The sequence below is a fragment of the Erythranthe guttata genome, chromosome 4, assembly GCF_056151865.1.
Source record: "Erythranthe guttata isolate IM_541 chromosome 4, IM_541, whole genome shotgun sequence".
NCBI lineage: Eukaryota > Viridiplantae > Streptophyta > Magnoliopsida > Lamiales > Phrymaceae > Erythranthe > Erythranthe guttata.
The window spans coordinates 2,324,437-2,338,158 of NC_142536.1; the positions used below are offsets into that span (position 1 = coordinate 2,324,437).

The 13,722-nt window shown below is 32.7% G+C and overlaps 1 protein-coding gene and 2 non-coding genes across 3 annotated transcripts; 1 reads left to right on the forward strand and 2 right to left on the reverse strand.

The window, feature by feature from the left end:
* The first annotated feature begins 10,080 nt into the window (after window positions 1–10,080).
* On the forward strand, window positions 10,081–12,034 carry LOC105951619 (putative indole-3-pyruvate monooxygenase YUCCA5). The gene is made up of 3 exons (XM_012975069.2): window positions 10,081–10,898; window positions 11,013–11,384; window positions 11,477–12,034. The coding sequence occupies exons 1-3, from the start codon at window positions 10,236–10,238 to the stop codon at window positions 11,699–11,701; spliced, it is 1,260 nt and encodes a 419-aa protein (XP_012830523.2). The 5' UTR covers window positions 10,081–10,235; the 3' UTR covers window positions 11,702–12,034.
* A 1,116-nt stretch (window positions 12,035–13,150) lies between these two features.
* On the reverse strand, window positions 13,151–13,224 carry TRNAV-AAC (transfer RNA valine (anticodon AAC)). The gene has a single exon. It is a non-coding gene; the product is annotated as a tRNA-Val (tRNA).
* A 79-nt stretch (window positions 13,225–13,303) lies between these two features.
* On the reverse strand, window positions 13,304–13,377 carry TRNAV-AAC (transfer RNA valine (anticodon AAC)). The gene has a single exon. It is a non-coding gene; the product is annotated as a tRNA-Val (tRNA).
* Window positions 13,378–13,722: the final 345 nt, after the last annotated feature.

The window sequence follows — 13,722 nt, forward strand, 5'->3', positions numbered from 1 at the left end:
GATTCTGCACCATTATCCTACACATAATAACACACACACGTATATGTGTGTTCCGTGAACGAATATTCATACATATTTATGGTGATTTTTACTATCCAATGTTTTTCACCAGGTGTAGCATCTCGCGGACCACAAAATATATTATAATATATATTTTTCAATAATTAAGAAATTCAACCGTTCATATTTTGTACGTAGTCGTCCTATATATATCATTGGTATAGTATGTGTGGGGTAGGGTTATGATTAGGAATTTAACACCCCATTTTAGTGATTAGTCATAACTAATCATAGTGTGGTCAATTCAACCAATGTTGGACTTATTTTGGCGATTATAAAATTAATTAATTAATTAATTACACCTAAATTGGGCAGTTTTGTGTTAGCTTAATTGTACCCTTTTCATTTAATGGGTTTTAATTGTTTTTTTGGTCCATTGATCAATCAAAGTAGGAACATGTTCTTAAAGAAGCGTTATTCCATTTATTGGTCAAAACACGCTTATTGTTATCATTAAAATCCCCACTAAATTGGGGTGTGACAAATCCTTGTGTATACGTAGTCGTGATTCACCCAGAAAAGGGGCCAAAATTATTACTATAAAAATCAATATTTATCATTTTGAAGATTACGCGTTACATTTAATTTGCTTCAATTTTTTATTTATTTATTTATTAATTTGTTTATTTATTTATTTATTTATTTATTATTATTATTATTATTATTATTATTATTATTATTATTATTATTATTATTATTATTATTATTATTATTATTATTATTTAATTATTTTCTGGATTTAATAAACTCCAAATTCATCTGCATATGCATGCATTGTATTAGCTGCTCCCTGCTATGAGACAAATGCGACTTTACCTAGACTAGATTCTTTGATTTAAGTCCATTAATCATGTTTTATTTATTTATTTTTTCCCCTTTTATTTGGACCCTCTTCGATTTTCAATTTGGAACTGAGTAATGAACTAATAATGTGAAATAATATATATTTATTTACTACAAAAATTTAATATAAATAACTATAATATAAAACATGACACAGTAGCTTGTTCGGGTCAATTTCTGGTCCGATTTATAAAACATTTATAATAAGAGCCGGTTTAAACGAAGACTGCAATAACAAATTTGAGATAAGATCGTCGTCTTCTCAACAAATTTTTAGTTTTTTTTTCTTTCAAATAATAGCACAAAATCAAGTGGCAAATTAAAATTAATTAGTGGTAGGATTAATTAAGTCAAAGAGTCTAGTGTGAATGTGTGATGATTAAATCATAATAATTTGATTTAATTGATTAATCCATAGAACAATTTCATGTGGCAGAATCTAATTATTCTCATCTGGTCCAACTTGCTAATATCTGTGGGTCAAAATCAGGTAAAAATTAGTAACTGAATTAATGTTGTAATTAACAAGTGAAATCATGGCATTATTCCCTGAACCCATTTAATTAACCAACAATCAAATGCAGTTTGGTGAACTAACATAATATTAATAATAATAATTATTATTATTATTATATCTTAGAGATATATATGTAATTAATTATTATCTTTCACATGTTAGTTCGGTATGCATATACACTCAATAATTACGTGTTAGTATAATGTTTATTTTTTTAAAATTAATATAATGGTTTGACTAATTTCTTGCTAACGGTCCGATTAACGCCTTAATATTCCGAACGGCAGCCGAAAAAAGGCTAATCCATGTGGTCTCATGTGTTTCCACATATTTAGTCAAACGTGATTCATTTCAAAGATCAAAACCCTAGTCATGTTCTAAGGAATTTTTATTATTTCAGTTAATTAAATAAAATATATGTATGTAGTTATTATTATGCATGTTCTATGATTTAATTAGTGTTTGTTGACGGTTATTGTAGTTATCTACTTAATTGTATAGTTTAATTGTTAATTGTATATGTTCTTGAGGCATGAAATGCTAGTTTAAGACTAGTTGACTAGCGTAGACGGCCCGATAATATAAGTAATTAGTAGGTCATTAAGTTTTATAAACGTGGTTATGCTTATGTAATTATGAAGTCATTAGCAATTATTGATATAGAATCTGCACCCCTTCCAAATTGGGTTATACGTGGTGATATTTTTATTAGTTAGTTAACTAGTGAAAAATAATATAAATAATCACACATAGACTAAAATTACGTGCTTGCATGTAAGATCGTTAACTAATTAAATGGTAAATTACAACCACCCATGAGGTATCGTAAAATTATGAAAAAACCCTTTTATATTTGGATAATTACAATTACTCATCAATTATAACACGTTCATTCTCGTAGTGTTAAATTTAGTAGAATCTTCTAGATTATATGGAATATTCTCAATTTTGTACTTGGTTTATCCCATTCAAACTCCAAATTTTGAAGCAAGATGTTCATAAAATGTGTTTTTTGGCTTGTAAATACCAGGTTGTGGTGCATCAGAAATTGCATTAATTCTTTACACAAAACGAGTACAAACTAGAGAACATTCCACGGAATCTAAAAGATTATGTTGAACTTGACACCATAAGGGTGGACGTGTAAGAAGATTCATAGTTGATGGGTATAATTGTAATTATCCAAACATGAGGATTTTTTTCGTAATTTGACCATATATTAGGGGTGGTTGTAATTTACTCATTAATTAAAATTAAGGACGGCCCGTCCCACTCTAATTTGAAGTAATTAACCAAAGTCATGCCTTGGGGGCAACCCAAGCCATGTGCAACATATATAAGACACTCTTAATTCGGATTAATAATCAATTATTCTTTTGTGGGGAATTTAAATTAAATAAAAATCCACGTCATTTTTAATTTAAAAAAGGAAATAAATAATATTAAGTGTAGTTTCCCAAGGGAAAAGAAAAATGAGGGATGGACATGGTGCCATGTCTTAACATCTCGAAAGGATGAAATTAAGCATTGAAAAGAGCCATTAATCGATGGACGTAAAATGCATGCACCTCTTCCGACATATATCCGTTAAAAAGAGCTTATAAGCTGTTAAAAAGAATTTATATATTTTGTTTGAAAAATATATTTAACTCCTATTTTTATTTAAGATCTTAAAATGGATAAAAATAGTTTACATGCTCGTTATCCAAAAAATTCAAAAAATAAATCGTAACAGCTTATTAAAAGTTAGAGCTTATGAGCTCTTGAAAATAAGTTTAACCAAACGAGCTCTAAGTCGTTGTTACCTCCATATTAGTATAGTGGTTTTAATGTGTGAGCTAAAACCATGGAAGAGGGCGGCACCTTGATTAAAGATTATATATATATATATATATATATATATATATATATATATAGAATTAAAAAAATAATTGTTGTAAGTAGATTGCCACGTGAAAGAAGCATGGATTGCCAAGTGCAATGACTCTAACATGGTATTTGGATGGCTTGTAATAAACGGTTTTATACCGAACCGACCTCATTAAACCCAACATTGCCTTTGGAATTCGTGCTTATTAATGTTACTCCCAATTTTGAGGCCATCCACATTATGTTAATATTAATTAAATAATTTGTTTTTAATTCTCTAATCTCATTGATTGATTAATTAATTAATTAGATCTCTATTATTGAACTAAATTTGTTATAATAAATTGGTTCATGTTCCTCCGCCATGTGGCTTTGACAAGAATTTGGGATCTTCAATGCTGATTCAGAAGATAAATATTTTTATTTTCTTTTCTTCTAGTTCTCTTTGAGTTCTTTGCTAGTGCATTAAATTTAATTAATTTCGAGAAAATTTTGAAATGTAAATAAATAACAAAATTAACACTACTATTAGTTTTACGAAATTTGTACACCTAGATTATATGTATACAAGAATAATTGAACATTTTCTAGGCATGATTGGTGAATAAAATCTTCAATATTGGTTTAATTTAGAGAAAAGTGGTCCACATAACACCAAAAAATAATTCAATAGAAGAATATTAATTAGCTAGGGAGTTGGTCCACTAATAACAATAAAAATGGTCAAAAGACTCAAAACCAGTAGTACTAATTAAGAAAACATACTCTTTCATGATATATAATTTATTTAAAATTATTTAATATGATATTGAAAGATTTAGTGAGTCACACTTAGATAATGGAAGAGAACCTTTAATTAAATACTAAGGATCTAACAAAAATATTTTTCTAAATTTTCGAATGTAACAGGTTAGATTTCCTAAGATTTTCCCGCTAATTATTAGCTAATGCTTTGTTTCTTTCAAAGCTTTGCATATGCATGTGGCGTAATTATCACCATAAAACTACCATTACATTTAATACAATTCATTAATATATATATGTATAAAATAAATATTAATACTCCAAAAAATCAATGTAAATTAATTTCTCTAAAAATAATATATTCTCTCCGTCCCATATTATATTTCTTTTTTGTGGTTGTGCACCTATTCAGAAACTCAATATATATATATATATATATATATATATATATATATATATATATATATTACGGCAAAATAATATAGTAAATATTAAAATAGGCCTGTCATTAATTATTTTTTAAGTAACTAATTAAGAGTGATAACCAAATCGATTGAAAACAAGCAAAAGTTGGAATTTATGGAACTATATATATTATTCAAAATATAATAATATTTTTGCAATGACATATATTCATGTGGTCTAAATTGTGTGTGAGAGGAGTTCCAAATCATTGTACATAAAGCTTTTGGAATCTCGTAGGGTCCTTCTCTTACAATCATTTAATTGAACACCTAACTCCATAAATTAATTAGTCTACAATATATTCTTCGAAATAATTACAACGATCTCACAACTTTAATTTGTAGAGGATATATTATATATACAGTAGAATCTAGTTCGATAAATTAATAAACTCGTTTAAATAATAATTTTTTCTGGTTCAAATCTGATGAGAACATACTAAATTATTATCTCGATAATTTAATATAGAACTGAATCAATAAAATTTTCCTAATCTCGACTGTATTAATTTAAAAAACAAAATTAAACTTTATATATATTCCCTCTAGGTTGACATGGATGTATCCATAACCAGTAAGCCACGTCAGAAGACCATGATTTGAGGTGCCCCATTAAAGGACTAAGAAATTAAAAATAATTAAGTGGCAACACCAACATATGATTGGAAATTATTATTAAATGAAAAAACAAATGTAATAATTTGAATTGTGGAATGAGAATATATATATATATATATATATATATATATATATATATATATATATATATATATATATATATATATATATATATATATATATATATATATATATATATATATATATATATATATATATATATATATAAGGGTGTGCCTGCGTCCAAACATTCCCACAACGTCACTTCTAGGAAGTTTCTTTCCGGGATTTTAATACCAAAAAAATAAAAAAATAAAATCATTTGCCAAAAAAGAATTACGTACTTCAGCTTGTTATTAATTTAATATGTTGTATTAATTAAATATCCTCAATTCAACCTTAGCAAAATCAAGCTTTAATTAGTCGATCTCGAGCCGAGCCAAATGCATGATCTGAATAACTAGAGCTCGAGTAATATTCTACAAGCTTGAGCTAAATTATTTTATTGGAAATTCGAACTTGAAGCATATTAAATCATTAGTAATTATTAAAGTTTTACTTGAAAATTAACTCCAAAATTAAATCATTAAAACTTGAAAGCTCTTGATTCGTAGTATCTGCTAATAAGCCACAAAATTAAAGGTAAGCTAATAAGCTTCGACGAAGAAGACCTGTTAATTAATTAATTATAGAGTAAAAAGCAGTTTACCCCCTAAACTATGGCCCGTTTTGCACTTTGCCCCCTAAACAAAAAAAAATTGCACGTTTTTACCTGAACTCGTTAATTCATTGCATGGTGCCTCCTAAAAGGAATATTCCGACAATTTTGACCGGAATATTACAACACGTGTGTTGCACATGAGATTTTCAGGGGCAAATTTGTCCATTCACTAACATTCTATATTTTAATCATTAAAAAATAAACATAAAAAAAAAAAAGAAAAAGAAAAGAAAAAGAAAGAAAAAAGGAGTTGTCATCCCGTCGACCACCACCCTCACAAAGCCAACCCATCCCTAAACAGCCCCAAATAGAGATCGCACAAATCCCTAATGGCGGAAAGGGGCTGCTTGTCCCACTGAATATTCGGGAACCAGCTCAGCATGCAACTCACCGTCAGTATCCCGCTGTACAGGTCCAGCCACTTCGCCATCCCGCCGCCACCACCGTCAGCGGCGTGTTCAGCGACCTCAGCTCGCTTCTCCTCACCGCCGCGAAGAACGCCGGCCCCGCTGATTTCACCACCGGCTCCTTCACCTTCACGGCCAGCGTGAACAGCCCCCCGCAGTGGGGGGCGATGACTTTCGACGCGGCTAGGGCTACGGCGCCGATTGTCGCGAATGTCCGGGTCGAACCGGATAGCGTGTCTCGAACCGGGTACGGGTTCGATTCTGGGGGATTGACGGAGCAAGCGGTGATTGATTTTGAGGGTTTTGAGAGGGATATGCGGCGGTGAGAATACGGCAAGGCTGGGAGACGGTAGGAATTGGGCGAGAAGGCGGCGATGCGGCGGTCGGAGAGGGGGTTGCGGAGGATGGCGATTCTCATCAATTTTTCTTCTTTCTCCTCTTGGTGGTAGTGGTTATCTTGATCCTCTTCTTCCAATTTAGCATTCATCTTCTCTTCGATTTTCCCCCCTCAAGAAAACTGCTTTTTGCTCAAATATCTATATGGTTTTATAGCAATTAACATTTGCATCTGCTAACTCGCTTAATATGTGCTGCGATATATGGTAAAATATCTATATGGTTTTCTTGAGATAGTCCATTTCTCCGCCATTGATGTCCATTGTTGCCTCTGTGTTTTCGGAGAGTTATTCGAGTTTCGGGAGTGGGATTTTGACGAAATTAATGGAGGAAGCGAAAATTGGAGGCAGTTTGGGGAGGCGGTCGATGTTTCTTGGGGTTGAAATGAAGGAGATTTGTGGCCCTTTAGAGCAATGAGTTTGGAGAGTTCGATGTATGGTGCAGGCTGTGCTTCTGTTCTTTGGCGGCCGCCATTGACGGGTTTGGAAGAAAAGCTTGAAGAACAGCTTCTTTTTCCTTTATTTATTTATTCTTTTTCTTTTTTTTTTTAATATTTATTTGTATTTAATATTAAAGATGCAAGTGAAGGGACGAATTTACCCCTAAAAGTCTCACGTGCAAAGCACATGTTTTCATATTCCGGTTAAAATTGCCGGAAAATTGAGTTTAGGGGGCACCGTGCAACGAATTAACGAGTTCAGGTAAAAACGTGCAAATTTTTTTTGTTTGGGGGGTAAAGTGCAAAACGGGCCATAGTTTAGGGGGTAAACTGCTTTTTACTCTTAATTATATATAGTAGTACTGTATTAAAAATAATTTCAACAATATATTAATATAATAATTAATAAGAAACTTTAGGTATACACCACGCGTGAGTGCAACTCATAATTATAGATTTATAGATATTATCAGAAACCTTTTGCTTAGTTTAATCTTTCTTCTCATGCTAAGTACAGCCGGCCAACAGAAAAAAGTATATATATATGCGGTGAAAAACCCTAGCTATTCTATATATTAATATAATTCTTATTAATAATTGCCACAATATAAAGTAAGGTGGTCAATAATATTATTATATTAGATTTAAATATATTTAAAAATAAATAAAATCCAATTTATAATCCAAAAGTAGAAAGCTCCAGAAGAGCTCACAACCTGGCTGTGGTGGAGCAACCAGCCAAAAGGGTGGTGGAAAGCAAAACCTATATATACATACATTTTATACATACATATATATATATATATATATATATATATATATATATATGACTGTGTATATATATAAAGAATATATATACAATCATACAACTCACATCCTTATCAAAATCCTGCATGGGCGGATATAAAAAAGCTCTCTTAATTTGTTTGAGTGTGTATGCATGCATGTGTGTGTTTGAGTTTCAAGAAAAGAGTGTTGCGAACTAATTAACTTTAATTTTAGTAAATTTAATATATATATAGTAATAATATATATATATATGAATTCATTCATGAAAAGAAGAGAAGTGGATGAAAAATAAAGTTTGATTCACATGCATCCCTCTCTTCTTCCAATGAATTTTACACTAGTCTTGAAAAACTCCAAGTGGCTAGGGGAGCATCATATATCCTTCTGCAATCATCATTTTTTTTTTATTTTCTCAAAACCCTATATTGTATATATTAATTAAATTAATAAAAATGATTATATTAATTATTAGTTAAATTAGCTGCACAGCCTATCATTAACGTACACAACTAAAGTGCCTGATCAGCTAAACCCTAGTTACCAAAGTGATTAACATATATATTAATAATCATGAAAGCATGATATTAGAATCTTGAAAATACTTTATATTATATACTTTTCTTGCATGTCATGAGGACGCGTGTCAACTTAGATATTAATTATTATTATATATAATATATTCCATTATTGTACTGTTGGGGGTAACTTTTTAGGTTTACACTTTGTGGCTAGTTTACGGCCACAAAATTTAACTAGCTAAGTAGTAATTTATTAATGCAAATAGTATTAATTAAATATTTAAATGCAAATATTTGTCCAAGAAATTCTTCTTATCCATTTATAGAGAAAATAAAAAATATATTTAAAAAAGAACAAATTGAATTTATAAGTAGATAAATAATAAATAAAAAAATGTGGGATGTGACCACGTACGTAATGTGAAGTGTGGGTTGGCGGTAAGGGGATCCGTGTGCACAAAACGGAGTTAGTCACAATCGGCAATGTGGGGGTGGGGGGTCCAATAAGTGGTGGATGGTGTTTATCGCCACTCCTATTTTGGTGCTTCCACTCCACGTGCTCTTCCTACTCTCACCCTTTTGACTATTGCCAGGTAAGCTCCACCTTCATCAGATTTTTCCTTCTTGGATTTCTTGTGGGCCCTCCTGAATCAACTTGATCATGACACTAACAACATTCATTTCTTCCCTAATTCTCCTTAATCCTTTTACTATAATTGTTTTTTTTTATTATATTTTTTGGGATTTTTATGACTCTTTAATTTGTAAGGAATTAACTTAAGCATTTATTATTAATTTTGAAGGGGAAAGAAAAAATAAAACATTTTATAGAAATATAATTACACTATCATGAAAAGTATGAAATTAAAATAAAGTTGTGTAATAAAATACATTTTGTGGTACAACTTTTTAAAATCATAAAATAAGTGATGATTGACATATATATATATACTCATAATTTTAAGAGAATCAACTCCCACTTTTGGTATATTAGTTAAGTTGTTAATTATTGATAAAAAAGAAAGAATATACAAAAAGAAAATCAATGTGCCGCCTAAGTATAAGAATCATCTTTCTGGCTCAACAACTAAATAAAACCATTTAAATTCTCCAAAAGTTACAAAATGGAAAAGTAATCTAAAAAAATATAAGCTAACCCCACTAATTTCATAACAATTTAAACTTTTAGTGAGTTAAATAATGTGGTATTCATATCCGTTATACTGATTTTGACAACAATTATCCACGTCGAACCCACAATCAAATGTCGCGTGCACTTGTATATAACGCATGCACTGTAAGACTATTATCAATTGGTAGTGTCTGAAGTCCTACAATATCTCAAATACGCCCCTTAGGTTCGTGTATGATCTATTTTGAGCCATTTAGATATGAAATTTTCATTTGGTATGACTTAGATTAAATGACCAATATATCTAAAATCTTAAATTCTTGATGAGATAAATCATTTGATATTTATATCTAAAATACAATTAAATATACATACACCAAATTAAAAAATGTAAAAAGAAAATGAAGAATGAAGAATCCCAAAAAATAAAATAAAATAATACAAGGAAGACTTTGGCTTATGATTTGAGAGTGGGGCCCACACTAAAGTAATTAAACCCCCACCCCCCACCCCCCACCCCCACATTCAAATCACATGCATCTTTCTTTCAGCAGTTATGGGCAGAGAGCTCCTCTATATAACCCCCTCCACCTCTTTCTTCTTCCTTCATTCCAAAACATACTCAAACATCCCTCTCTCTCTCTCTAAAACATCTCTCTCTCTCTCTCTCTCTCTCTTACAATCCATCACCAAAACCAAAAGAAAAATCATTCAAACAATGTTTAGTTTCACAGATTCCGATATGTTTTCCCGGAGATGCGTTTGGGTGAACGGCCCCGTCATCGTCGGAGCCGGCCCTTCCGGCCTGGCCGTCGCCGCCGGACTGAAAGACCAAGGCGTGCCTTTCGTCATCCTCGAGAGAGCCGATTGCATTGCTTCGCTGTGGCAGAAGCGTACCTACGACCGCCTGAAGCTCCACCTGCCGAAGAAGTTCTGCCAGCTCCCCGGTTTCCCCTTCCCGGAACACTACCCAGAGTACCCTTCTAAGAGGCAATTCGTCGAATACCTTGAGTCCTACGCCGCCAACTTCGACATCGCCCCTCAGTTCAACGAGTCCGTCGTCTCCGCCAAGTACGACGAGCCCTGCCGCTTGTGGAGGGTGAAGACCACCTCCTCCGGCGGCGGCGCCGCCGCCGAGGAGGTCGAGTACATCTGCCAGATGCTGGTGGTCGCCACCGGCGAGAATGCCGAGCGCGTCGTCCCCGAGATCGACGGGCTGAAGGACTTCGCCGGAGAAGTGATCCACGCCTGCGATTACAAGTCCGGCGAGAATTACAGGGGGAAGAAAGTCCTCGTCGTCGGATGTGGTAATTCCGGCATGGAAGTCTCTCTCGATCTCTGCAACCACGATGCTAAACCCTCCATGGTTGTTCGCAGCTCGGTAAGTACTTACAACAACAATAATTAATTTGATTAATTCAACATTTAATTCATAATTTTTTTTTAATCAGAATTTGAGTACTAAACAGAATTTTCCATACTCTGTTATTTACAGGTTCATGTTTTGCCAAGAGAAATATTTGGGAAGTCAACTTTCGAGCTAGCAATGTTTATGCTGAAATGGCTGCCACTATGGCTTGTGGACAAAATGATGCTAATCTTCGCATGGATGATTCTCGGAAACATCGAGAAATACGGGCTTAAACGCCCCACCGTAGGCCCGTTGGAGCTCAAGAACCGACACGGCAAAACCCCTGTTCTCGACATCGGAACACTCGAAAGAATCCGATCAAAAGAAATTCAAGTAGTACCAGGAATCAAGAAATTCTCATGCGGCTCGGTCGAACTCACAAACGGCGAAAACCTCGAAATCGACTCCGTCGTTTTAGCCACCGGCTATCGCAGCAATGTACCTTACTGGCTTCAGGTAATAATACGTTCACTTCTTCATCAAGATTCAATTTTTATTTCTTAATTTGGGAATAGAAGGCTGATGTTATTATTGATTTATTATTACAGGAAAGTGAATTCTTTTCCAAGAATGGAATGCCGAAAGCCGAATTCCCAAATGCATGGAAAGGAAAAGCCGGGCTTTACGCAGTCGGATTTACGAGGAGAGGGCTAGCCGGTGCATCTGCAGATTCTGTAAAAATATCTCAAGACATTGCCAAAGTTTGGAAGGATGATTTGAAGCAGAAGAAGCAAAAAGTCCCGACTCATCGAAGATGCATTTCCACCTTCTGATTAACCGGGGCCGCTTCGATTCTTTCCAAATTCTTTCGGTAAAAAAAAAAACAAAAAAACAAATCTTGTATAGAGAAAACAAAAAAATGTGAGATATTTATACAAAGAAAAAGCAGATAGCATAGCCCTCTCCAAGAAAAAAGGAAAAAAGCCCAAGTTTTGGAATGTTCTTTGGGCATCTTGGTTTTAGTATACAGAGGATGATGAGGCTTTTTTTGTTAATTTTTTTTATTTTTATTTTTAATTACTACTGACTTGTTCAATTAGATATGTACAATTTGTATAATTGATCAAAGAAATTCAATGAAAAAAGAAGTCTTTTTTTTCCCTCCATTTTTTCGACTCGCGAAAGGCCGGTTAAGTGTAGCAATCTATGCTACAGACTGCACGCACCAACATGGGTGTGTGTATTTTTGTGTGTGGACGAACGAACGAGCGGAGGGGAATCGACTGATAAGAACAAGTCATTAAACAGGGGGGGAATGTCCCTCTAATTAAGACGAGTTGTTTTCGAGTTTGCTAATCGATACAATTAATTATGATAATAATTCGAAATTTGTGGAACTCCCCCATCAAATCATTCTTTCTTCTAAAATTGTTAATCACTTAATCACATCAAACAACTGAATAAGACCTATCATATAGTAATAAATATGCTTTGATGTAATTATTTTGCTGATTTTTTTTCTTATTATATATAAATATTTATTTATTTTTGAAAAAAAATCGACTTACATGCATTATTTAATTTCTTTCCCTATCAAAGCACCAAATTTTTCCAAACTGAAAAATGGTCCAGCATTTTATCACCAAATGGTCAATTGTGGTGTTTATATATTCTTTCAAATCATTTTCATTGTAATAAATACTAAAACCTCATTGAGTTCTCCTTAAGCCTTCGTTTTATTAATTGATAATACTGTATTAATTAAATATTTGTCTTTTATTCGGGGGTTTTATAGATCGATAGTGCAGAATCACTCGATGTATTTCATCAGGTATAGCATCTGGATCGAGATGGCAACATATTTCTATCTGTTTTATGTGGATAAGCCTTGATTCAAGTTGGCTGTTTGCACATTCTTTTCTTGTATTTTTTTATTTAATTTAATTTATTTTATTTTGTTTTTGTGACTATTTGACTAAATGAAATGAATAGAAAATGTTACATTTTCTGGTGAGCTGCACATGGATGAGATTCATATCTCAAGGGTCTGCCTCGTGGAATTTCTGTAGACAATAATCTTCAGTATTAAGCTTAAAACTTAATCTTCCATGTTAATCATAATTAATGTTCTAATTCAGTTTCAAAGCACTCAAACTTGTCATAAATTTGAAATCCCAATATGTAATTAGCTCCTTTTCTTTTTCTTTTTTTTTTTTTTGAAAAAAATAATCAGCTTAATTATATTGAAGGAAACGAGGCAGAAAAAAAAAATTAATGTTTAATGGCTTCGCCCGGGCTCGAACCGGAGACCTTCAGTGTGTTAGACTGACGTGATAACCAACTACACCACGAAACCTTGTTGATGTAATTTTATTAGTTTAGCAATTTGTTAAAAACAATACAATATAAAATTTGACCAAAATAAAAATAATTTATGGCTTCGCCCGGGCTCGAACCGGAGACCTTCAGTGTGTTAGACTGACGTGATAACCAACTACACCACGAAACCTGTTTGATGTAATTCCTCTATAATGTTATATCAATGTCAAACATGTACATAAATTGCCACACATTTTGTACTGTCTAAATCAGTGTAATTAGCTAAATATCACATCAGATTTGTTAGATATCCGTGATGATTGCTATTCATATGCATGAATTTGAACATATAATTCGACACGGGTCTTACATAATTATGATTTATGAAGTACATTCCTTTTTATAATAGTACTCGATTCAACAAACCATATATATTAACGTTGTTGTTGTTGCTGCTGCTGTTGTTGTTATCGGAGTAACGTAGTTTCAAAGAGTGCAAAACAGAAACGCAACCGCGACGTTTCCAGTTTTCATC

Bases quoted from the DNA above. Each gene is read 5' to 3' on its own strand.
- LOC105951619 (XM_012975069.2), top strand. From the start codon at position 10,236: ATGTTTAGTTTCACAGATTCCGATATGTTTTCCCGGAGATGCGTTTGG. The intron at 10,899-11,012 runs GTAAGTACTTAC...TGTTATTTACAG, and splicing joins CCATGGTTGTTCGCAGCTCG to GTTCATGTTTTGCCAAGAGA. The intron at 11,385-11,476 runs GTAATAATACGT...TTATTATTACAG, and splicing joins ATGTACCTTACTGGCTTCAG to GAAAGTGAATTCTTTTCCAA.